General features: G+C 44.3%; 1 protein-coding gene across 9 annotated transcripts in view; it reads right to left on the bottom strand.

Moving 5' to 3' along the window:
* Window positions 1-23,928, bottom strand: part of LOC137322058 (ADP-ribose glycohydrolase OARD1-like) — a 40,456-nt gene that overhangs the window by 6,827 nt on the left and 9,701 nt on the right. The window contains exons 2-4 of one of the 9 annotated variants that reach the window (XM_067985105.1): window positions 9,274-9,358; window positions 6,669-6,758; window positions 5,961-6,120 (exon numbers count right to left, since the gene is read on the bottom strand). In XM_067985105.1, coding sequence (XP_067841206.1) covers window positions 5,961-6,120; window positions 6,669-6,758; window positions 9,274-9,321 — 298 coding nt within the window. In that variant the 5' untranslated portion in view covers window positions 9,322-9,358. Of the gene's footprint in view, window positions 1-5,960; window positions 6,121-6,668; window positions 6,759-8,043; window positions 8,147-8,218; window positions 8,346-9,269; window positions 9,359-23,928 lie in introns of those variants that run through there. The other 8 variants (XM_067985106.1, XM_067985114.1, XM_067985109.1 and 5 more) reach the window with 8 other exon arrangements.

Below are 23,928 nucleotides of genomic sequence, written 5' to 3' on the forward strand. Positions count from 1 at the left end.
CTCTTGTTGGAGATGGTCATTGCCTGGCACTTATCTGGTGCAAATGTTACTTGCCACTTATCAGCCCAAGCCTGGATGTTGTCCAAGTCTTGCTGCATGCGGGCTCGGACTGCTTCATTATTTGAGGGGTTGCGAATGGAACGGAACACCGTGCAATCATCAGCGAACATCCCCATTTCTGACCTTATGATGGAGGGAAGGTCATTGATGAAGCAGCTGAAGATGGTTGGGCCTAGGACACTGCCCTGAGGAACTCCTGCAGCAATGCCCTGGGGCTGAGATGATTGGCCTCCAACAACTTCCTTTGTGCTAGGTGTGACTCCAGCCACTGGAGAGTTTTCCCCCTGATTCCCATTGACTTCAATTTTACTCAGGCTCCTTGGTGCCACACTCGGTCAAATGCTGCCTTGATGTCAAGGGCAGTCACTCTCACCTCACCTCTGGAATTCAGCTCTTTTGTCCATGTTTGGACCAAGGCTGTAATGAGGTCTGGCGCCGAGTGGTCCTGGCGGAACCCAAACTGAGCATCGGTGAGCAGGTTATTGGTGAGTAAGTGCCGCTTGATAGCACTGTCGCGACACCTTCCATCACTTTGCTGATGATGGAGAGTAGACTGATGGGGCGGTAATTGGCTGGATTGGATTTGTCCTGCTTTTTGTGGACAGGACATACCTGGGCAATTTTCCACATTGTCGGGTAGATGCCAGTGTTGTAGCTGTACTGGAACAGCTTGGCTAGAAGCACAGCTAGTTCTGGAGCACAAGTCTTCAGCACTACAGCCGGGATGTTGTCGGGGCCCATAGCCTTTGCTGTACCCAGTGCACTGAGCCGTTTCTCGATATCACGTGGAGTGATGCGAATTGGCTGAAGACTGGCTTCTGTGATGGTGGGGATATCGGGAGGAGGCCGAGATGGATCATCCACTCGGCACTTCTGGCTGAAGATGGTTGCAAACGCTTCAGCCTTGTCTTTTGCACTCACGTGCTGGACTCCGCCATCATTGAGGATGGGGATGTTTGCAGAGCCTCCTCATCCCGTTAATTGTTTAATTGTCCACGACTGGATGTGGCAGGACTGCAGAGCTTTGATCTGATCCATTGGTTGTGAAATCACTTAGCTCTGTCTATAGCATGTTGCTTCCGCTGTTTAGCATGCATATAGTCCTGAGTTGTAGCTTCACCAGGTTGGCACCTCATTTTTAGGTACGCCTGGTATGCTCTTCTACACTCCTCATTGAACCAGGGTTGATCCCCTGGCTTGTTGGTAATGGTAGAGTGAGGAATATGCCGGGCCATGAGGTTACAGATTGTGCTGGAATACAATTCTGCTGCTGATGATGGCCCACAATGCCTCATGGATGCCCAGTTTTGAGCTGCTAGATCTGTTCTGAATCTATCCCATTTAGCATGGTGGTAGTGCCACACAACACGTTGGATGGTGTCCTCAATGCGAAGACGGGACTTCATCTCCACGAGGACTGTGTGGTGGTCACTCCTACCAATACTGTCATGGACAGATGCATTTGCGACAGGTAGATTGGTGAGGACGAGGTCAAGTAAGTTTTTCCCTCGTGTTGGTTCGCTCACCACCTGCAGCAGGCCCAGTCTGGCAGCTATGTCCTTCAGGACTCGGCCAGCACGGTCAGTAGTGGTGCTACCGAGTCACTCTTGGTGATGGACATTGAAGTCCCCCAACCAGAGTACGTTTTGCGCCCTTGCTACCCTCAGTGCTTCCTCCAACTGGTGTTCAACATGGAGAAGGACTGATTCAGCAGCTGAGGGAGGATGGTAGGTGTTAATCAGCAGGAGGTTTCCTTGCCCATGTTTGACCTGATGCCATGAGATTTCATGGGGTCCAGAGTCAATGTTGAGGACTCCGAGGGCCACTCTCTCCTGACTGTATATCACTGTCCCGCCACCTCTGGTGGGTCTGTCCTGCCGGTGGGACAGGACATACCCAGGGATGGTGATGGAAGAGTCTGGGACGTTGGCTGAAAGGTATGATTCTGTGAGTATGGCTATGTCAGGCTGTTGCTTGACTAGTCTGTGGGACAGCTCTCCCAATTTTGGCACAAGTCCCCAGATGTTAGTAAAGAGGACCTTGCAGGGTCGACTGGGCTTGGTTTGCCGTTGTCGTGTCCGGTGCCTAGTGGTCCATCCGGTTTTATTCTTATTATGACTTTTCGTAGCGAGATTTTGCAACTGAGTGGCTTGCTGGGCCATTTCAGAAGGCAATTAAGAAGCAACCACATTGCTGTGGGTCTGGAGTCACGTATAGGCCAGACCGGGTAAGGACGGCAGTTTTCCTTCCCTAAAGGGCATTAGTGAACCAGATGAGTTTTTACGACAATCCGGTACTTTCATGGCCACCATTACTGATACTGGTATTTTAATTCAAGATTTTTATTTAATTAATTGAATTTAATTAATTAATTGACAGGATTTGAACTCATGACTCCGGATTTTAGTCCCGGCCTCTGGATTACTAGTCCAGTAACATAACCACTATGCTACCGTAACCTGATGACAAAGCAACATGAATAAAATTATACATTGCATTACATTAGGAAATAGAAGTTTGATTTGAGGAAGAAGAACCAATTGAACTAATAATGAGGTCCATTTCCAATCCCGTTACTGAAACAGGAAAACTTCCACTTATTGTGTTATCAGTTTGACATATTCTAATAGGTCATGGATAAGGAGTTAACCCAGAAATGAGCATAGCAATGGTACTTTTACAGTGAAAAACTGCAGTGCAAATTGAGGTAGTGTAGGTGCTGTGAGATGTATGGAGAGTCATGGAAAAGGATAGGGAGGGGCCGGAAATAAAGGTTCTAAATTGGGGGAAGGCCGATTTTAATAGGATAAGGCAGGATCTGGCCAAAATGGACTGGGATCAGCTGCTTGTAGGAAAATCCGCATCGGAGCAATGGGAGTCTTTCAGAAGGGAGATTGAGACCATACAATGGCAACATGTTCCCGTAAAGGTCAAGGGTGGTTCCAAGAACTCCAGGGAACCTTGGATGTCAGGGGATATACGAGAATGGATTAGGAAAAAAAGGAGGGCTTTTGGCAGATACAAAAGGCTAAAGACGGAGGAAGCCCTAGAGGAGTACAAAAAGTGCAGGGGGATACTTAAAAAAGAAATTAGGAGATCAAGGAGGGGCCATGAAATAACACTGGCGAGCAAAATAAAGGAAAATCCTAAGATGTTTTATAAGTATATTAAGGGTAAGAGGATAACTAGGGAAAAAATAGGGCCCATTAGGGACAAAAATGGCAATGTGTGTGTGGAGCCGGCAGATGTAGGAGGGGTTCTAAATGAATTTTTTGCATCTGTTTTCACTATGGAGAAGGACGATGTAGACATAGAAATACGGCAGGGGGACTGTGATATACTCGAACATATTAACATCGAGCGGGAGGAGGTATTGGCGGCTTTAGCAGGCCAAAAAATGGATAAATCCCCAGGCCCGGACGAAATGTATCCCAGGCTACTGTGTGAGGCAAAGGAGGAGATTGCGGGGGCTCTAACACATATATTCAGAACCTCTCTGGCCACAGGGGATGTGCCAGAGGACTGGAGAACCGCTAATGTAGTACCATTATTCAAGAAGGGGAGTAGGGAAAAACCGGGGAACTACAGGCCAATGAGCCTAACATCAGTGGTAGGAAAATTATTGGAAAAAATTCTGAAGGACAAAATTAGTCTCCACTTGGAGAAGCAAGGATTAATCAGGGATAGTCAACATGGCTTTGTCAAGGGAAGATCATGTCTGACTAATTTGATTGAATTTTTTGAGGGGGTGACTAGGCGTGTGGATGAGGGTAACGCAGTGGATGTGGTATACATGGATTTCAGTAAGGCCTTCGATAAAGTCCCCCACAGGAGACTGGTCAAGAAGGTACGAGCCCATGGAATCCAGGGTGCCTTGGCACTTTGGATACAAAACTGGCTTAGTGGCAGAAGGCAGAGGGTGATGGTCGAAGGTTGTTTTTGTGACTGGAAGCCTGTGGCCAGTGGGGTACCACAGGGATCGGTGCTGGGTCCCTTGCTGTTTGTGGTCTACATTAATGACTTGGATATGAATGTAAAAGGTATGATCAGTAAGTTCGCTGATGATACAAAAATTGGTAGGGTGGTAAATAGCGAGGAGGATAGCCTCAGTCTGCAGGACAATATAGATGGGTTGGTCAGGTGGGCGGAACAGTGGCAAATGGAATTTAACCCGGAAAAGTGCGAGGTGATGCACTTTGGAGGGACTAACAAGGCAAGGGAATACACAATGAATGGGAGGACCATAGGCAAGACAGAGGGTCAGAGGGATCTTGGTGTGCAAGTTCACAGATCCCTGAAGGCGGCGGAACAGGTAGATAAGGTGGTAAAGAAGGCATATGGGATACTTGCCTTTATTAGCCGAGGCATAGAACATAAGAGCAAGGAGGTTATGATGGAGATGTATAAAACACTGGTTAGGCCACAGCTGGAGTACTGTGTGTAGTTCTGGTCGCCACACTACAGGAAGGATGTGATCGCTTTGGAGAGGGTGCAGAGGAGATTCACCAGGATGTTACCAGGGCTGGAGCGCTTCAGCTATGAAGAGAGACTGGGAAGATTGGGTTTGTTTTCCTTGGAGCAGAGGAGGCTGAGGGGGGACATGATTGAGGTGTACAAAATTATGAGGGGCACAGATAGGATGGATACTAAGGAGCTTTTTCCCTTCGTTGAGGGTTCTATAACAAGGGGACATAGATTCAAGGTAAAAGGCGGGAGGTTTAGAGGGGATTTGAGAAAGAACTTTTTCACCCAGAGGGTGGTTGGAGTCTGGAGCTCACTGCCTGAAAGGGTTGTGGAGGCAGGAACCCTCACAACATTCAAGAAGCATTTGGATGAGCACTTGAAATGCCATAGCATACAAGGCTACGGACCAAATGCTGGAATATGGGATTAGAGTAGACAGGGCTTGATGGCTGGCGCGGACACGATGGGCCGAAGGGCCTCTATCCGTGCTGTATAACTCTATGACTCTATGAGAGGGCATTTACTGTGTAGCCGAAGCAATAACATTAGCTGTTCTACTAAAAACAGTTAGGTAGTTATTTACTTCCATGCATGGCACTATACTGGAATTCTAATTTTCATAGTGAGTAATTAAGGGCTTTCTTAGCAAATCTTTTTATGATGGAAGGTTTTAAACCTATGCCGTATGTGAGTCAAGTGGGCATAATTGACTATGGAATGCATATGACACGCAGGTGATTGTGTTTGTCTCTAAATACTGGAAAGTCCATATCCAGACAACATCAAGCAGCACTGCAGTGAGAGCTGTTATTATGATAGTTCTGAATGAGTCATTACATTGTAAAGTTTTTGCAAAAATAGCTCCATACTATAGACCTGTTGAATCACATTTGATGTATATGTTTGTATGGCTAGGTTTTCAGCCTTCCTGTAGGCTTACTGTGCACTGGGCTTGGCATCACTGCTGTAGAGATGCCAGCACTCTTCACAAATAGTTATTTTTGTCAAACAATACAAATTACTTATTTATATACTGGCTTCCCAATTAAGGTTAGAGGAATGCAACTTCTCCAGGTCTGTTGACCTTAGAACTGTATTTATTGGTATAAAGAGATGGTGTTTTTAAAAAGCAACAACGCTGACTTATTCTCCAGAAACCACATCAACATTTAAGAGTAGATTAGATTGGTGGTTGAAAAAAAAAGGGGAATATGGGAATAGGACATGAGATTAGGACTGGTACTCATGTGGAGGATAAACACTAACATGGGCTGGTTAGAGAATGGAGGACCTTACTGTTTCTGAAAGAATTTATTGGTTAATTTTTTTTTAATAAGTTAAGAATTTGGTGGGCCTAAAAAAAAACTTTGAGAAACCATATCCATTTCTATGGTAAACTGCAAGTTAAGATGACTTCTATAATTTTACTCGCTTACTCTGATTCTGCAGCTCCTCTTCGCATCCATATTTCTTCTTGAACAAGACCGCTATCCCTGCCTTCATATCACAATCTTCACTGATACAATGTGCCAGTGCATCCTTCTCTGGGCATGAGAACAGATCACCTTTCAGGTAACAGATCTCAAAGCTCTGTGGCTGCCGATGAAAAGACATAGTTAGATATTTAGAGTACTTGGAAGATTTGTCATTCCCACTTTTTTTTCCCCCTAAATCTTTTTAATAGTTGAGTATTTTTCAGTTGAAAGCATCCATACAGTTCACAATTTTTTTTTAAAAAGGACAAAGTAAGAAATTAGGAATGGGAAAAGGCCATTCAGATCGCAGAGCTTGCTCTCTCGTTTAAGCCCATATACTATTTTGGTCACACCTACTAATAATAGAACTAGGCACCATTTTTTTGGCCACTTGGACAAGGTACCAAAGAGTTGTAGGTAAATGCAATAACATACCACAGCAAGAACTACTGTTTACTCTTAATTCAAAGTTGCTTAATTCAAATGATCTGATACTCATTTAAAACATTACATTCCTACTTTACTGTATTAATGTTTATTAATTCAAATTATTGGATAATTATTTTTTTTAGATCAAAAAACATCTTTGAATGATCAAGAGTAGACTGTTATTGGCTTTAGCAGAGGAGGGACAGAACAAAAAGGGGAGAAAGTATGCAGAGTACTCACTGTGAGACCCAAACTTACATTGCCCTCTGGTGGCCTGTCTGAGGAACTAGTCATTTTTCTTTTCTTTTCGTTTACTTTGTGCTTCCTTCTCTATAAACATAGCAAAATAAATGATCTGTTAACTGTAATATTCACTTACTTATTTTCTACTATTAGCTGTGGCTCAGTGGTAGCACTCTCATCTCAGGTTGTGGGTTCAAGTTCCACTCCAGAGATTTGAGCTCAAAATCTGGACTGGCACTTCAGTGCAGTACTAAGGGAGTGCTGCACTGTTAGAGCTGCCGTCTTTCGGATGAGACGTTAAATCAAGGCCCCATCCACCCTCTCGGATGGACATAAAAGATCCCATGGCATTATTTCATAAAAGGGCAGGGGAGTTCTCCACAATGTCCTGGCCAATATTTATCCCTCAACTAACATGAAAAAACCCAGATTATCTGGTCATTATCACACTGCTGTTTGTGGGACCTTGCTGTACGCAAATTGGCTGCCATGTTTCCTACATTACAACAGTGACTACACTTCAGAAGTACTTCATTGGCTGTAAAGCGCTTTGTGAGGTTCTGAGGTCGTGAAAGGCACTATATAAATGCAAGTCTCTTTCTTACTCCTCATGTTCCCATTCTCTGTCAAGGTCATTCTGAGTTACCTGCTTGAAAGAGGCCAAGGATAAATGTATTGACCTGATCTCCAACTTGCCCTTTCTCCCTATAGGGAAGAAAACTAAATCTGTTTGGAACAACCTCACACAAACAGATTGACACTGTGTACTCTTGCATGGAGATTCACTGCTGCATATTTAATTTCATACATTAAGGAAACAATTTAGAACCACAGAAGTTTATAGCACAAAAGGTGACCATATGACCCATCATGTTTGTGCCAGCCTTTGCTAGAGCAATCCAAAACTAATCTTAAATTAATGAACCCTTGTTACTGACTCACCAACCAGAGGAAATAGTCCTTCCCTGTTCCTCCTTTCAAAACTCTTCATAATTTTGTAAACCTCTACTTCTCTGCCCCAATGGAAATAATCCCAAAAGGGAATTGGATAAATACCTGAAAAGGAAAAATTTGCAGGGCTATGGGGAAAGAACAGGGAGTGGACTAATTGGACAGCTCCTTCAAAGAGCCAGCACAGACACGATGGGCCGAAAGGTCTCCTTCTGTGCTGTATGCTGTATGATTCCAATCCTCGACAGTTTCTTATCTCTGGCATTATTCTGATGTACGCTCGCTATGGTTTTAATCTCCTTTCCGTAATGGGCTGCCCAAAACTGTACATAATACACTAAGTGTGGCCACGTATACATTTTATCACCTCTATGCTCTTGTACTCTGTATAAAACCCAACATGCTATTTTTATGGTTTTACCTTTACTGCACTTGCATTGAATTATGTATTCGAACCCCAAGGTCTCTCTGCTCATCCACAACCTTCAATGTCTTTCTATTAAGTGTAGACTCCCATTCCTTGTTTTTCCATTAAAAGCATTACTTGACACTTCTCCACATTAAATTGCTGCTGCCACGTCTGCCATTTCGCTAACCTGTCGACGTCCTCTTGAAGTCTTTTAAAGTCCTCCTTTCAAATCCCCACCCCACTTCTGTGTTTATGCGTCAATCACAAGACAGTGATTTGAAAATTCAATACAGACCAGTACAATTTTTCCCGCAGCCTAAATAACATGGGGGAAAAAAGCACTTTAGATGACTTCTAAAAGGGTGATTCAAAATTAACAAAAATCTCAGATTATGTTACAGGCATGGATAAAGAATGATAACAATGGCAAATTGTCTTGTGTTACCATTATCTTAATTTAACATGTACAGGAACGCCCTTGGCAGCAATGTAATCTTAGGACTGAACAGTGGCAGTCACACATATATTATTTTTATATGAAAACATTTTACTACAATCCCTACATAAAATATACATGAACTTAAATATATATTAAGAGTTCTACAACTACACACTTTCTGTCAAACTTATTTCCTGTGTCACAATTTAGTCATGACTCGTTTAATACTTACTTAAATTGCCTATCTACTTAACTTACCATTACTTACCTTGCAATGCAGGCCTCTGAACAGTAGGTTGCACTGTTGCACCTGCTACCTTCATCTCCTGGCTGACTCAGCCCGACATGACCAGCATCTTTGATACAGCCTAACTGCCAGCTATCCTCACCCTGTTCCCTTTCCCAGCAGTTGCCCAGATCCAAATCTCCACTCCCACCTTTCCTTACAGCCCTCCTACTCAGCCTCAAACCCCACTCCAGCTCTTCTTCCTGGCTGCAATCTGCACCAGATTCTAACAGGAAGCACAACCGTTGCATCAGATCGAGACCATTACCCCACAAATGCCACGTCCACGGAAAGGCTGTTCATTGAAACTGATGCCCTATTACAGCCTGCCTATATTTCATGAGCCCTGTGATGTCCTGGTTTATCACTCATAAACCTGAAGTGTCGTATCCTGATTCAACACAGACTCTCATCAGCAATTTCCCTCTCTTTTAGCAAGTGAATAATGCTATTAATGGTCTGTTCAAACATAAAACTATCTGTTTTTCCGCTTTGCCATTCTCTCCTACTTACTTACGGTTCTGTGCTGTGCTTTTGGGTTCTCTTTTCCTGTAGGAATTCCCATAAATGCAGAGCACTGTAATATCCGTTCATCAGGAAATCTACAGGAGAGTGAATGGAAAGTCTGTACTTGGATCAGGTCTGCATTCCCATATGAGACGTGGACAAGAATCGGCTGATTTAAAGTGAATGCAGACTAAATGAAGAGAGTAAAAATCAAGAAACATAGAAAAGCAGAAAAGACAAATGGAATTAAAAGAAAAAAACAGAAGCAAAACAGCAACAAAAACACAACAGACTATCCTTGTGACTTATTGTGAGCAATGCCAAGGGAGATCCACCAGTATGTTTGATGTTGAAATAACTACGGATGAAGTTCAAGGAGAATACTTTCTGTTCATGATTACGCAAATACCTATCTAAGGTAATTGAATTACTAGGAAGCTCTACAAAACAGAAGATAATTCTCGGGAAAAGTTTCCACAATCAACAGCTGTGAGGCTGGCATAGCTTTCACAGTATGACTATTTTATCATAATTTATCAACCAAACCACATGACATTTTGTTGTTAATGCTGGTTGATACTGAAGCATTCACCCACCACTGGAGAGAAAATTACAGAAAGCCTTGAATCACATTGTTATGGTTGTCAGGGAGCTGCTAGGAAGTCTGAGTGACACTGGGCAATGTCACACAAAGAGCAGGGAACACTGCAGCACATCCGAAGCTTGGTGGACAGCTGCAGCAGTCATAGAGAGCTTTAAACCACTGTTTAATGAGTGGCATTAATGGAAAAGTCAGCTGTCATTCATAGCACCACACAAGGCTGACTGGCTTTTGTATAAATACCCCTTACTGCTAACAAAAAAGAGACAGCAAGAAAGAGAACGCTAATACCAATGTATTAAAAAGGAGCACAATGAGTTCTTGCCGAAGAGTGTGGGAACAATTCCACATTCCCATCAGAAGGAAAACCACAACTACAGCCTTGGAAACCACAGTGGCATAGGAAAATATGAGTGATTAGAATGATGTTACTGATAGATTAACAGAATCTAAGACATCCATTATGTTTAGTTTCCATATATTACAACAGTGACTATGCTTCAAAAATGTTTCAGTGACTGTGAAGCAATTTGGGACATCCTGAGGTTGTGAAAGGAGCTACATAAATGCAAGTTTGTTCTTTCTTTCTTAGCTTGATCAGGCTTAGTACTTAGTAATTTCCCTTTTCAGGTTTTTAGTTACAGAAGGAAACTGTTTTATCTGTTGCTCAGTGACATTATTATGAATAATAATACGTTGGATCTTGGGTTCCAAGAATAATTCTTGGGTCTGCCTGTGCCACACACACTTCCTGATCGAGAGTGCTAGTAGCAACCAGCTGCCAGGTTTCTGCCAACATTGCTCTGAAACCAGCAATGAGGAAGTGTATAAGAGTATTCATGATGACCCTGCATCTGTTGTTTCCTCCCCATTCGCTTTTGGGTTCTTCTACGTTTTTGTACTCGGACCACTAGGCACCAGACACGACAAAGGCAAACCAAGCCCAGTCGACCCTGCAAAGTCCTCCTCACTAACATCTGGGAACTTGTGCCAAAATTGGGAGAGCTGTCCTACAGACTAGTCATGCAACAGCCTGACATAGCCATACTCACAGAATCATACCTTTCAGCCAACGTCCCAGACTCTTCCATCATCATCCCTGGGTATGTCCTATCCCACTGGCAGGACAGACCCACCAGAGGTGACGGTACAGTGATATACAGTCAGGAGGGAGTGGCCCTGGGAGTCCTCAGCATTGACTCTGGACCTCATGAAATCTCATGGCATCAGGTCAAACATGGGCAAGGAAACCTCCTGCTGATTACCACCTACCGCCCTCCCTCAGCTGATGAATCAGTCCTCCTCCATGTTGAACACCACTTGGAGGAAGCACTGAGGGTAGCAAGGGCACAGAATGTACTCTGGGTAGGGGACTTCAATGTCCATCACCAAGAATGCCTCGGTAGCACCACTACTAACCGAGCTGGCCGAGTCCTGAAGGACATAGCTGCCAGACTGGGCCTGCGGCAGGTGGTGAGCGAACCAACACGAGGGAAAAACTTACTTGACCTCGTCCTCACCAACCTACCTGTCGCAAATGCATCTGTCCATGACAGTATTGGTAGGAGTGAGTACCGCACAGTCCTCGAGGAGATGAAGTCCCGTCTTCGCACTGAGGACACCATCCAACGTGTTGTGTGGCACTACCACCATGCTAAATGGGATAGATTCACAACAGATCTAGCAGCTCAAAACTGAGCATCCATGAGGTGCTGTGGGCCATCAGCAGCAGCAGAATTGTATTCCAGCACAATCTATAACCTCATGGCCCGGCATATTCCTCACTCTACCATTACCAACAAGACAGGGGATCAACCCTGGTTCAATGAAGAGTGTAGAAGAGCATGCCAGGAGCAGCACCAGGCGTACCTAAAAATGAGGTGCCAACCTGGTGAAGCTACAACTCAGGGCTACATGCATGCTGAACAGCAGAAACAACATGCTATAGACAGAGCTAAGCAATTCCACAACCAACGGATCAGGTCAAAGCTCTGCAGTCCTGCCATATCCAGTCATGAACGGTGGTGGACAATTAAACAACTAACGGGATGAGGAGGCTCTGCAAACATCCCCATCCTCAATGATGGCGGAGTCCAGCACGTGAGTGCAAAAGACAAGGCTGAAGCATTTGCAACCATCTTCAGCCAGAAGTGCCAAGTGGATGATCCATCTCGGCCTCTTCCCGATATCCCCACCATCACAGCAGCCAGTCTTCAGCCAATTCGATTCACTCCACGTGATATCAAGAAACGGCTGAGTGCACTGGATACAGCAAAGGCTATGGGCCCCGACAACATCCCAGCTGTAGTGCTGAAGACTTGTGCTCCAGAACTAGCTGCGCCTCTAGCCAAGCTGTTCCAGTACAGCTACAACACTAGCATTTAAGGACAATGTGGAAAATTGCCCAGGTATGTCCTGTCCACAAAAAACAGGACAAATCCAATCCGGCCAATTACCGCCCCATCAGCCTACTCTCAATCATCAGCAAAGTGATGGAAGGTGTCGTCGACAGTGCTATCAAGCGACACTTACTCATGAATAACCTGCTCACCGATGCTCAGTTTGGGTTCTGCCAGGACCACTCGGCGCCAGACCTCATTACAGCCTTGGTCCAAACATGGACAAAAGAGCTGAATTCCAGAGGTGAGGTGAGAGTGACTGCCCTTGACATAAAGGAAGCATTTGACCAAGTGTGGCACCAAGGAGCCCTAGGGAAATTGAAGTCATTGGGAATCAGGGGGAAAACTCTCCAGTGGCTGGAGTCATACCTAGCACAAAGGAAGATGGTAGTGGTTGTTGGAGGCCAATCATCTCAGCCCCAGGGCATTGCTGCAGGAGTTCCTCAGGGCAGCGTCCTCGGCCCAACCATCTTCAGCTGCTTCATCAATGACCTTCCCTCCATCATAAGAAAAGGGGATGTTCGCTGATGATTGCACAGTGTTCAGTTCCATTCGCAACCCCAGATAATGAAGCAGTCCGTGCCTGCATGCAGCAAGACCTCGACAACATCCAGGCTTGGGCTCATAAGTGGCAAGTAACATTCGCGCCAGACAAGTGCCAGGCAATGACCATCTCCAACAAGAAAGGGTCTAACCACCTCCCCATGACATTCAACGGCATTACCATCGCCGAATCCCCTACCATCAACATCCTGGGGGTCACCATTGACCAGAAACTTAACTGGACCAGCCACATAAATACTGTGGCTACAAGAGCAGGTCAGAGGCTGGGTATCCTGCGTCGAGTGACTCACCTCCTGACTCCCCAAAGCCTTTCCACCATCTACAAGGGGAAAAAAACACTAGTGGGCGTAGTATATAGGCCTCCTAATAGTTGCAACTCTGCTGGAAGAAGCATTAATCAGGAAATAGTCGGGGCATGTAATAAGGGAACAGCTATAATTATGGGGGATTTTAACTATCATATTAACTGGACAAATCAAATTGGGCAGAGCAGCCTTGAGGAAGAGTTTATTGAGTGTATTAGGGATGGATTTCTTGAGCAGTATGTAACTGATCCTACAAGGGGGAAAGCAACCTTGGACCTGGTCCTGTGTAATGAGCCAGGATTAATTAATAATGTCCTAGTTAAGGATCCCCTTGGAATGAGTGACCATAACATGGTTACATTCCATATCCAATTAACGGGTGAGAAGGTTGGTTCTCAAACAAGCGTACTGAGCTTGAATAAAGGAGACAATGATGGTATGAGAGCGGAATTGATTAAAGTGGACTGGGAAAATAGATTAAAGGGTAAGACGGTACATGAGCAGTGGTGTTCATTCAAGGAGTTATTTTACAACTTTCAAAAAATATATATTCCACTGAGGAAAAAAGGGTGTAAAAGAAATGACAGCCATCCGGGGCTAAGTAAAGAAATTAAGGACAGTATCCAACTAAAAACAAGGACATATAAGGTAGCCAAACTTAGTGGCAGGATAGAAGATTGGGAAGTCTTCAAAAGACAGCAAAAAGTAACTAAAGGATTGATTAAGAAAGGGAAGATAGATTATGAAAATAAATTAGCAAAAAATATAAAAACAGATAGCAAGAGTTTCTATAGTTATATAAAAAGAAAAAGGGTCCCTTAGAGGATGAGACCGGGAAATTAATGGTGGGAAACATGGAAATGGCAAAAATGCTGAACAAATATTTTGTTTCAGTCTTTACGGTAGAGGACACTAAGAATATTCCAACACTGGACAAACAGGGGCTCTAAGGGGGGGGGAGGAGTTAAATACGATTAAAATCACTAAGGAATTGGTACTCAGTAAAATAATGGGACTCAAGGCGGATAAATCCCCTGGACCTGATGGCTTACATCCGAGGGTCTTGAGGGAAGTGGCAGTAGGGATTGTGGATGCTTTGGTAATAATTTTCCAAAATTCTCTGGACTTGGCAAAGGTCCCGGCAGATTGGAAAACTGCTAATGTAACACCCTTATTTAAAAAGGGTAGTAGGCAGAAGGCTGGAAATTATAGACCAGTTAGCCTAACATCTGTGGTGGGTAAAATTTTGGAATCTATTATCAAGGAGACAGTAGCAGAACATTTGGATAAACATAATTTAATAGGACAAAGTCAGCATGGTTTTATGAAGGGGAAGTCATGTCTGACAAATTTGCTTGAGTTCTTTGAGGACATAACGTGCAGGGTGGATAAAGGGGAACCAGTGGACGTAGTGTATTTAGACTTCCAGAAGGCATTCGACAAGGTGCCACATAAAAGATTATTGCTCAAGATAAAGAAACACTGGATTGGGGGTAATACTCTGGCATGGGTGGAGGATTGGTTATCTAACAGGATGCAGAGAGTTGGGATAAACGGTTCATTCTCGGACTGGCAACCAGTAGCCAGTGGTGTTCCACAGGGGTCGGTGCTGGGTCCCCAACTCTTTACAATCTATATTAACGATTTGGAGGAGGGGACCGAGTGTAACATATCAAAGTTTGCAGATGATACAAAGATGGGAGGGAAAGTGGAGAGTGAGAGGACATAAAAAACCTACAGGGGGATATAGACAGGCTGGGTGAGTGGGCGGAGATTTGGCAGATGCAATACAATATTGGAAAATGTGAGGTTATGCACTTTGGCAGGAAAAATCAGAGAGCAAGTTATTATCTTAAAGGCGAGAAACTGGAAAGTACTGCAGTACAAAGGGATCTGGGGGTCCTAGTGCAAGAAGATCAAAAAGTTAGTATGCAGGTGCAGCAGGTGATCAAGAAGGCCAACGAAATGTTGGCTTTTATTGCTCGGGGGATAGAATATAAAAACAGGGAGGTATTGCTGCAGTTATATAAGGTATTGGTGAGACCGCACCTGGAATACTGCATACAGTTTTGGTCTCCATACTTAAGAAAAGACATACTTGCTCTCGAGGCAGTACAAAGAAGGTTCACTCGGTTAATCCCGGGGATGAGGGGCGGACATATGAGGAGAGGTTGAGTAGATTGGGACTCTACTCATTGGAGTTCAGAAGAATGAGAGGCGATCTTATTGAAACATATAAGATTGTGAAGGGGCTTGATCGGGTGGATGCGGTAAGGATGTTCCCAAGGATGGGTGAAACTAGAACTAGGGGGCATAATCTTAGAATAAGGGGCTGCTCTTTCAAAACTGAGATGAGGAGAAACTTCTTCACTCAGAGGGTGGTAGGTCTGTGGAATTTGCTGCCCCAGGAAGCTGTGGAAGCTGCATCATTAAATAAATTTAAAACAGAAATAGACAGTTTCCTAGAAGTAAAGGGAATTAGGGGTTACGGGGAGCGGGCAGGAAATTGGACATGAATTTAGATTTGAGGTTAGGATCAGATCAGCCATGATCTTGTTGAATGGCGGAGCAGGCTTGAGGGGCCGATTGGCCTACTCCTGCTCCTATTTCTTATGTTCTTATGTTCTAAGTCAGGAGTGTGATGGAATACTCTCCACTTGCCTGGATGAGTGCAGCTCCAACAACACTCAAGAAGCTCGACACCATCCAGGACAAAGCAGCCCGCTTGGTTGGCACCCCATCCACCACCCTAAACATTCACTCCCTTCACCACCGGCGCACTGTGGCTCCAGTGTGTACCATCCACAGGATGCACTGCAGCAACTCGCCAAGGCTTCTTCAACAGCACCTCCCAAACCCGCGACCTCTACCACCTAGAAGGACAAGAGCAGCAGGCACATGGGAACAACACCACCTGCACGTTCCCCTCCAAGTCACACACCATCCAGACTTGGAAATATATCGCCGTTCCTTCATCGTCGCTGGGTCAAAATCCTGGAACTCCCTTCCTAACAGCACTGTGGGAGAACCTTCACCAAACGGACAACAGCGGTGCAAGAAGACGGCTCACCACCACCTTCTCAAGGGCAATTAGGGATGGGCAATAAATGCCGGCCTTGCCAGCGGCGCCCACATCCCATGAACGAATAAAAAAAATATGGTTTTGGGTGGGGTGGGGAGTGCATATTTTGTGATACACAAGGTATCAAGTGTGGGGGACAGGCTGAATGGACCAGAGGGCCTTTTCTTGTCCATCATTGTTCTTATATTTTTGGTTGCTGTGTTTCGGACTACTCTTGTAGGTCCCTATGTCCTCAAGTGTTTTCACGTGCCCAGATACCTAGATGAGCTTTATAACATGCCTGGGAGTATGAATAGAGCACTGTTTTTTTGGATCAATTCAGCTGCTAGTTTCATCGTGTACCTCCAAGAGACTCTTTGTTTTCAGGAAACAGCAGAATAACATTAAACTAGATCTGGTTTTGGTCTTTAACTGACAAATTAAATTTATTAAAAACAAGCAAATGGTAAAAGATACAGTATAGTTGTTAAACTTTGCTAGCTCCTTGTTTGTAGAAAAAGGTTTGCAACTCTTATACTAATACTAGCCACAATTAATAATGTGTATCTAGCTATTCCTTTTCCCCCCCATTAACTACAAAAGTATCTGGCTTAACTGATACTCTTAGAATTTGAAGACAGTCTTCAAAGGCTCCACTGATTTTAAAAGTAAAAGCTAAAATTAAATATCGTTGAAACATTCATCAGAGCTTTGTGAATTTAAATAACTGTCTGTTCAATTTAAAATGCTGCCAATCAGGCAGATATCACTCAGCATGTCTGGATTTGAATTAAGAGGTGTCGTTCTTCCTACCTCACATAGCTGCCCAGCAACCACCTAACAGTTGCAACAATATAATCGAGTCACACTGTAGAAAAAGGTTTGCAACTCTTATACTAATACTAGCCACAATTAATATATATTTAGCTATTCCTCCCCCCCCCCCCCCATTAACTACAGAAGTATCTGGCTTAACTAATACTCTTAGAACTTCCAGACAGTCTACACTGACGTGAGTTAAGCTGGTTTTCAATTTTTTTTTGCTTAATGTGTGTCAAGAAAGTGTCTGGCTCTGTTCAGCTTCTCTGCACAGCAGCAAAGCTGAAAATGCTTTTACATTGGGTTAGTAGGATATTAATACCACTGGCTCCCCTGCTCTTGTACAGCTGGCGGCAACCCCATAGTAAACTTGCCAGGTTCACTGTCGGGAAGGCCTCTTTTTTTCAAACCAGATCTTCTCAGCAGCCACCCTTATAGCATTAAATATGATTACTCTGGGGTTGCCACCAGTTGATCAAGACTCTGATGTCAGTAGTTGGCAGCAATAGCACCCCACTAAACCCCTTTAAAAGCAACTTAAAACTGGTAATTCATACTGTGGGTACAGCACATTGGGACTCTTACATGCCACCTCCAGTTTAAGCTATTATTAACACTGATACTAACTTCATAAGAATCGAAATCAATAAAGAGTAGGAATCCTTCGACAAGTAGGTCTGTTATACCTGGGTGGCATGTTCTGAGATGTGACAGATTTTGCGTCCCTCTAGGTTTTCTTCACTGTTGAATTTCCTTTAAAGTGTGTTTCTTAATAAAGGATGCCTTATTATTTAAGTGATGTAACAATATCTTATTCAATTCCTGAAATGTTCATCACCATCTGTTATAAACTAGATTAAGAAAAACCATAAATTTGGAAATACCTCAACCCCAAATTAGCTTCTCTCCATCTCCCCCTTCCCTCACCAAGATCACTAACTCAACATGAACCATTTCTGGCTCCCTTAATCCACTCTCCACCCAAATTCTGAGCACCAAAATGTGTTTTGCCCCAGTGCTCGCTGACATCATTAATTAACTCCCTAGCACAAACACCATTCCCTTCCCCATCAAAACTGCAGTCATCACTGCCTCCTGCAAAAAGTCCACCCTTGATCCCTTTTTTTGTCCCCATATACTTCCCTATCTCTAACCTTCCTTTTTTTCCTAAGTAACAGCAGCCTACTCTTTCAAACATTCCAGAGTTCCTTACTGTGATTCTAGCACTAATAGACCTGTCCTTGCCATAATTCTGAAACTAACCACTCTGTATTCCCTTTAGCATTAACAACAACTTGCTTTTATATAGCACCTTTAACATAGTAAAACGACCCAGGAGGGATTATCAAACAAAATTTGACACCGAGCCACCTAAGGAGATATTACGACAGGTGACCAAAAGCTTGGTCAAAGAGGTAGATTCTAAGGAGTGTTTTAAAGGAGGAGAGGTTGAGAGAATTCCAGAGCTTAGGGCCTAGGCAGCTGAAGGCATGGCCAGCAATGGTGGAGCGATTAAAATCAGGGATGCACAAGAGGCAAGAATTGAAGAAGCACAGAGATTTCGGAGGGTTGTCGGGCTGGAGGAGGTTACAGAGGTAGGGAGGGGCAAGACCGTGGAGGGATTTGAAAACAAGGATGTGAATTTTAAAAATCAAGGCATTCCCAGACCGGGAGCCAACGTAGGTCAGCAAGGACAGGGGGAATGGGATTTGGTGCGAGTTAGGATACGGGCAGCAGAGTTTTGGATGAGCTCAAGTTTATGGAAGGTGGAAGATGGGAGGTCGGCCAGGACAATATTGGAATAGTCAAGTGTACAGGTAACAAAGGCATGGATGAGGGTTTCAGCAGCAGATCAGATGAGGCAGGGCGATATTACGGAGGTGGAAGTTGGCAGTCTTGGTGATGGAATGGATATGCGGTCAGAAGCTCATCTCAGGGTCAAACAGGTCGCCGTGGTTGCAAACAGTCTGGTCCAGCATCAAACAGTGGCCAGGGAAAGGGACAGAGTCAATGGCTCGGGAATGGAGTTTGTGGCAGGGACTGAAGACAATGGCTTCGCTCTTCCAAATATTTAGTTGCAGGAAATGTTTGCTCATCCAGTACTGGATGTCAGACAAGCAGTGTCACAAATCAGAGACAGTGGACGGGTCGAGGGAGATGGTGGTGAGCTAGAACTGGGAGCCGTCACTGTACACGTGGAACCTGACGTCATGTTTTCGGATGATATCGCCGAGGGGCAGCGCGTAGGTGAGAAATAGGAGGGGGCCAAGGATAGATCCTTGGGGGTCTCCAGAGGTAACGGTGCGGGAGCGGGAAGAGAAGCCATCACAGGTGATTCTCTGGCTACGACTGGATAGATAAGAATGGAACTAGGTGAACGCAGTCCCACCCAGCTGGACAACAGAGGAAAGGTGTTGGAGGAGAATGGTGCGTTCAACCATGTCAAAGGCTGCAGACACAGCTGGGCAACGGGGGAAAGGCATTGAAGGAGAATGGTGCAATCAACCATGTCAAAGGCTGCAGACAGGTCGAGAAGGACAAGGAGGGATAGTTTGCCAATCACAAAGAACGTCATCTGAGACTTTGATAAGGGCCTTGGCTGGGGCGGAACCTGATTGGAGGGATTAAAACATGGAGTTGCAGGAAAGATGGGCATGGATTTGGGAAGTGACAGGACTTGAGAAGAAAGGGAAGTTGGAGATGGGGCGGTAGTTTGCAAGAAGAGGGGTCAAGGGTGGGTTTTATGAGGAGAGGGTGATGATGGCAGATTTGATGGGGAGGGGGACAGTAACTGAGGAGAGGGAACCATTAACAATATCAGCTAACATGGGGTCTAGGAAGGGAAGTAGGGTGGTCAGCAGTTTGGTGGGAATTGGGTCAAGGGAACAGGAGGTGGGTCTCATGGTCAAGATGAGGTCGGAGAGGGCATGAGGAGAGATAGGAGAGAAACTAGAGAAGGCTTGGTGGGCTAGGGCAAGCGACAGAGGCAGCTGAATGGATGGTCTCAATCTTAGTGACAAAGTAGTCCATGAGCTAGTAAAAACTTTCTTAAAATATTCACCGGTCCTAATTTAAGGGTTCATTTCTTGGACCTTTTTTAAAGAGGGTGGTCACATTTGCTATTTACCAATCCATTGGGACATTATCTGATTCCAATGAGTTTTGAAAAATTTGCAGGATTTGCAGTTTCTTCTGCCAACTTTACCAGCAATCTTGGATGGAAATTGTCAGTCCAATGACTTGATTACCGTAAGTTTCCTAAACCTGTCTAATATGATTTCTCTTGTGATAACTAAGAGTTCCAGATTGCTCTCTCCCTTATATTTTCTCAACTCCAGCATCTTTCCCCTTCTTTCAGTGGTAAATACAGTCACAAAATAATGATTTAGTAGATTCTACCACTTCCCTGTCCCATTGTGTCAAGATGATCAAAATCCCATGATTATATTTGAGATTTTAGCACTAATCTTTGTTATGACCTCCCACTGTGATACATCAACCTCCTTTTTGCTTTGTGGTAGTCTGTAACATATTCCTACCACTAACATTTTCCCCTATCTTCCAGATTCACTGAATTCTTTCCTCAGTGACATATAAACTTTCCCTGTTAAACTGTGCCATCACCCCCCCATTCTTTCCTTCTTCATCCTATCCGCAGATTTATTCCCCACTCATCTTCCTTTAGCCAGGTTTCAATAACTCTTATGATGTCAATTAGTTCTCTAATTCAGCCACTGTATCTCTTACTCTCCTAGTACTCATGTAACTACATCTTAGATCATTCCTTGCTGTATTCTATTCACATGACCCAAGAGCTGGTTCACACTAATATCCTCTCCCTCTGCTTCACCAATTTAAATCCATCCAAATTGTTTTATTTATCCTATCAAGATGAACGTGTCTCCTCAGTTTAGGTGGTCTGTCTCAAAGTTGTTGCCTTTCCTTGCCCTAGTGAGTCAAGAATTTGAACCTATCCCTCCATCATCATATGTTGGGCCATGCATTGACCTGCCTAATCTATATGTCTCAAATAGGTGCAGGACGTGACATGAGGTGTTATCATGTAATTTCTATCCTGGAAATCCTTTTCTTCAATCCTTGTAGGACCTCCAATCTACACCTATATACATCATTTGGTTCCCCTGTGAACCAAGACCTCTGGTTTCTCCTCTTCCTGTTGTGGGATCTTATCAACCCACTCGATTAAGTCCCAAAGCCTGGCAGCTGGAAAGCAACATACCTTTCATGGCTCCATCGTGCTTTCACAAGATTCATACGAACATACAAATTAAGAGTAGGCCATTCGGCCCCTTAAGCCTGCTCTGCCATTTGATAAGATCATGGCTGGTCTGATTGTGACCTCAACCCTACTTTCCCGTCTACCTACTATAACCTTTGACTCTCTTGTTAATCAGGAATCTATCTAGCATGACCCTGCATGCACCACTCTCTGGGGAACGGAGCTCCACAGGCTCACGACCCTCAAAGAAAAAAATTCTCCTCATCTCCGTCTTAAATAGGAGACCCCTTATTTTTAAACTGTGGCCCCTAGTTCTAGTCTCTCCCAGAAGAAGAAACATCCTCTCAGCATCTATCCCTTCCAGTCCCCTCAGGATCTTATGTTTCAATAAGATCACCTCTCATTCTTCTAAACTCCAGTGTATACAGGCCCAACTTGTCCAACCTTTCCTCATAAGATAACCCCCTCAGCCCAGGAATCAGTCGAGTAAACGTTCTCTGAACCGCCTCCAAAGCAATTATGTCCTTTCTTAAATAAGGAGACCAAAACTGCACACAGTATTCTAAATGTGGTCTCACCAATGCCCTGTACAACTGTAGCAAAACATCTCTACTTTTATATTCCATTCCCCTTGCAATAAATGACAACATTCCTTTTGCCTTCCTAATCACTTGCTGTACCTGCATACTAACTTTTTGTGGTTCATGTACTAGGGCACCCAGATCTCGCTGTACCTCAGAGTTCTGCAATCTCTCTCCATTTAAATAACATACTGCTTTTCTATTCTTCCTGCCAAAGTGGACAAGTTCACATTTTCCCACATTATACTCCATCTGCCAAATTTTTGCCCACTCACTTAACCTATCTATATCCCTTTGCAGACTCCTTATGTCCTCTTGACATCTGACTTTCCTACCTACATTTGTGTCATAAGCAAATTTAGCAACCATACATTCGGTCCCTTCATCATTGATATAAATTGTAAATAGTTGAGGCCCAAGCACTGATGGAAACATAGAAAATAAGAGCAAGAGTAGGCCATTCGGCCCTTCGAGCCTGCTCCTCCATTCAATATGATCATGGCTGATCCTCTATCCCAATACCATAATCCCGCTCTCTCCCCATCCATACACATTGATGCCTTTTGTGTCTAGAAATCTGTCTAGCTCCATCTTAAATATATTCAGTGACTCGGCCTCCACAGCCTTCTGTGGTAGAGAATTCCACAGGTTCACCACCCTCTGAGTGAAGAAATTTCTCCTCATCTCAGTCCTAAATGTCCTACTGCGTATACTGAGACTGTGACCCCTCGTTCTGGACCCCCCCCCCCCCCACCCTCAGCCAGGAGAAACATCCTCCCTGCATCCAGTCTGTCTAGCCCTGTCAGAATTTTATATGTTTCAATGAGATCCCCTCTCATTCTTCTAAACGCAAGTGAATACAGGCCTAGTCGACCCAATCTCTCCTCATACGACAGACCTGCCATCCCAGGGATCAGTCTGGTGAACCTTCGCTGCACTCTGTCTATGGCAAGTATATCCTTTCTTAGGTAAGGAGACCAAAACTGCACACAATACTCCAGGGTGTGGTCTCACCAAGGCCCGGTATAACTGCTGTAAGACATCCTTGCTCCTGTACTCAAATCTTCTTGCAATGAAGGCCAACATACCATTTGCCTTCCTAACTGCTTGCTGCACCTGCATGTTTGCTTTCAGTGACTTGTGTACAAGGACACCCAGGTCCCTTTGCACATACATTTCCCAATCTATCACATTTATCCACATTATACTGCATCTGCCATGTATTTGCCTGCTCACTCAACTTGTCTAAATCACCCTGAAGCCTCTTTGCATCCTCCTCACAACTCACGATCCCATCTAGTTTTGTGTGGTCAGCAAACTTGGAAATATTACATTTCGTTCCCTCATCCAAATCATTGATATATATTGTGAATAGCTGGAGCCCAAGCACTGAAATGGTACGGTACCCCACTAGTCACTGCCTGCCACCCTGAGAAAGAACCATTTATTCCTACTCTCTGTTTCCTGTCTGTTAACAAATTTTCAATCCATGCCAGTATATTACCACCAATCCCATGTGCTTTAATTTTGCACACTAACCTCTTATGTGGGACTTTATCAAAGGCCTTCTGAAAATCCAAATAAACCACATCCACTGGTTCTCCCTTATCTATTCTACCAGTTACATCCTCAAAAGACTCCAGTAGGTTTGTCAAACACGATTTCCCTTTCATAAATCCATGTTGACTTTGTCTAATCCCGTTGATATTTTCTAATGATCTGATCCATGTGGCACTCCACTCATTACATCTTGCCAACCTGAAAATGACCCATTTATGCTACTCTCTCTTTCCTGCTAACCAACCAATCCTTTATCCATGCTAATGTCACCCCCTACACCAGGAGCTCTTATTCTGTGTAGTAGCCTTTGATGTGGCACCTTGTCAAAAGCCTTCTGGAAATCCAAGTACACCACATCCACAGGATCCCCTTTATCCATGTTGCTTGTTACTTCCTCAAAGAACTCTAATAAATTCATCAAACACGATTTCCCTTTCAGTTTGGGTTCCGCCAGGACCGCTCGGCTCCAGACCTCATTACAGCCTTGGTCCAAACATGGACAAAAGAGCTGAATTCCAGAGGTGAGGTGAGAGTG

This window comes from Heptranchias perlo, chromosome 5, assembly GCF_035084215.1.
Source record: "Heptranchias perlo isolate sHepPer1 chromosome 5, sHepPer1.hap1, whole genome shotgun sequence".
Classification (NCBI taxonomy): Eukaryota; Metazoa; Chordata; class Chondrichthyes; order Hexanchiformes; family Hexanchidae; genus Heptranchias; species Heptranchias perlo.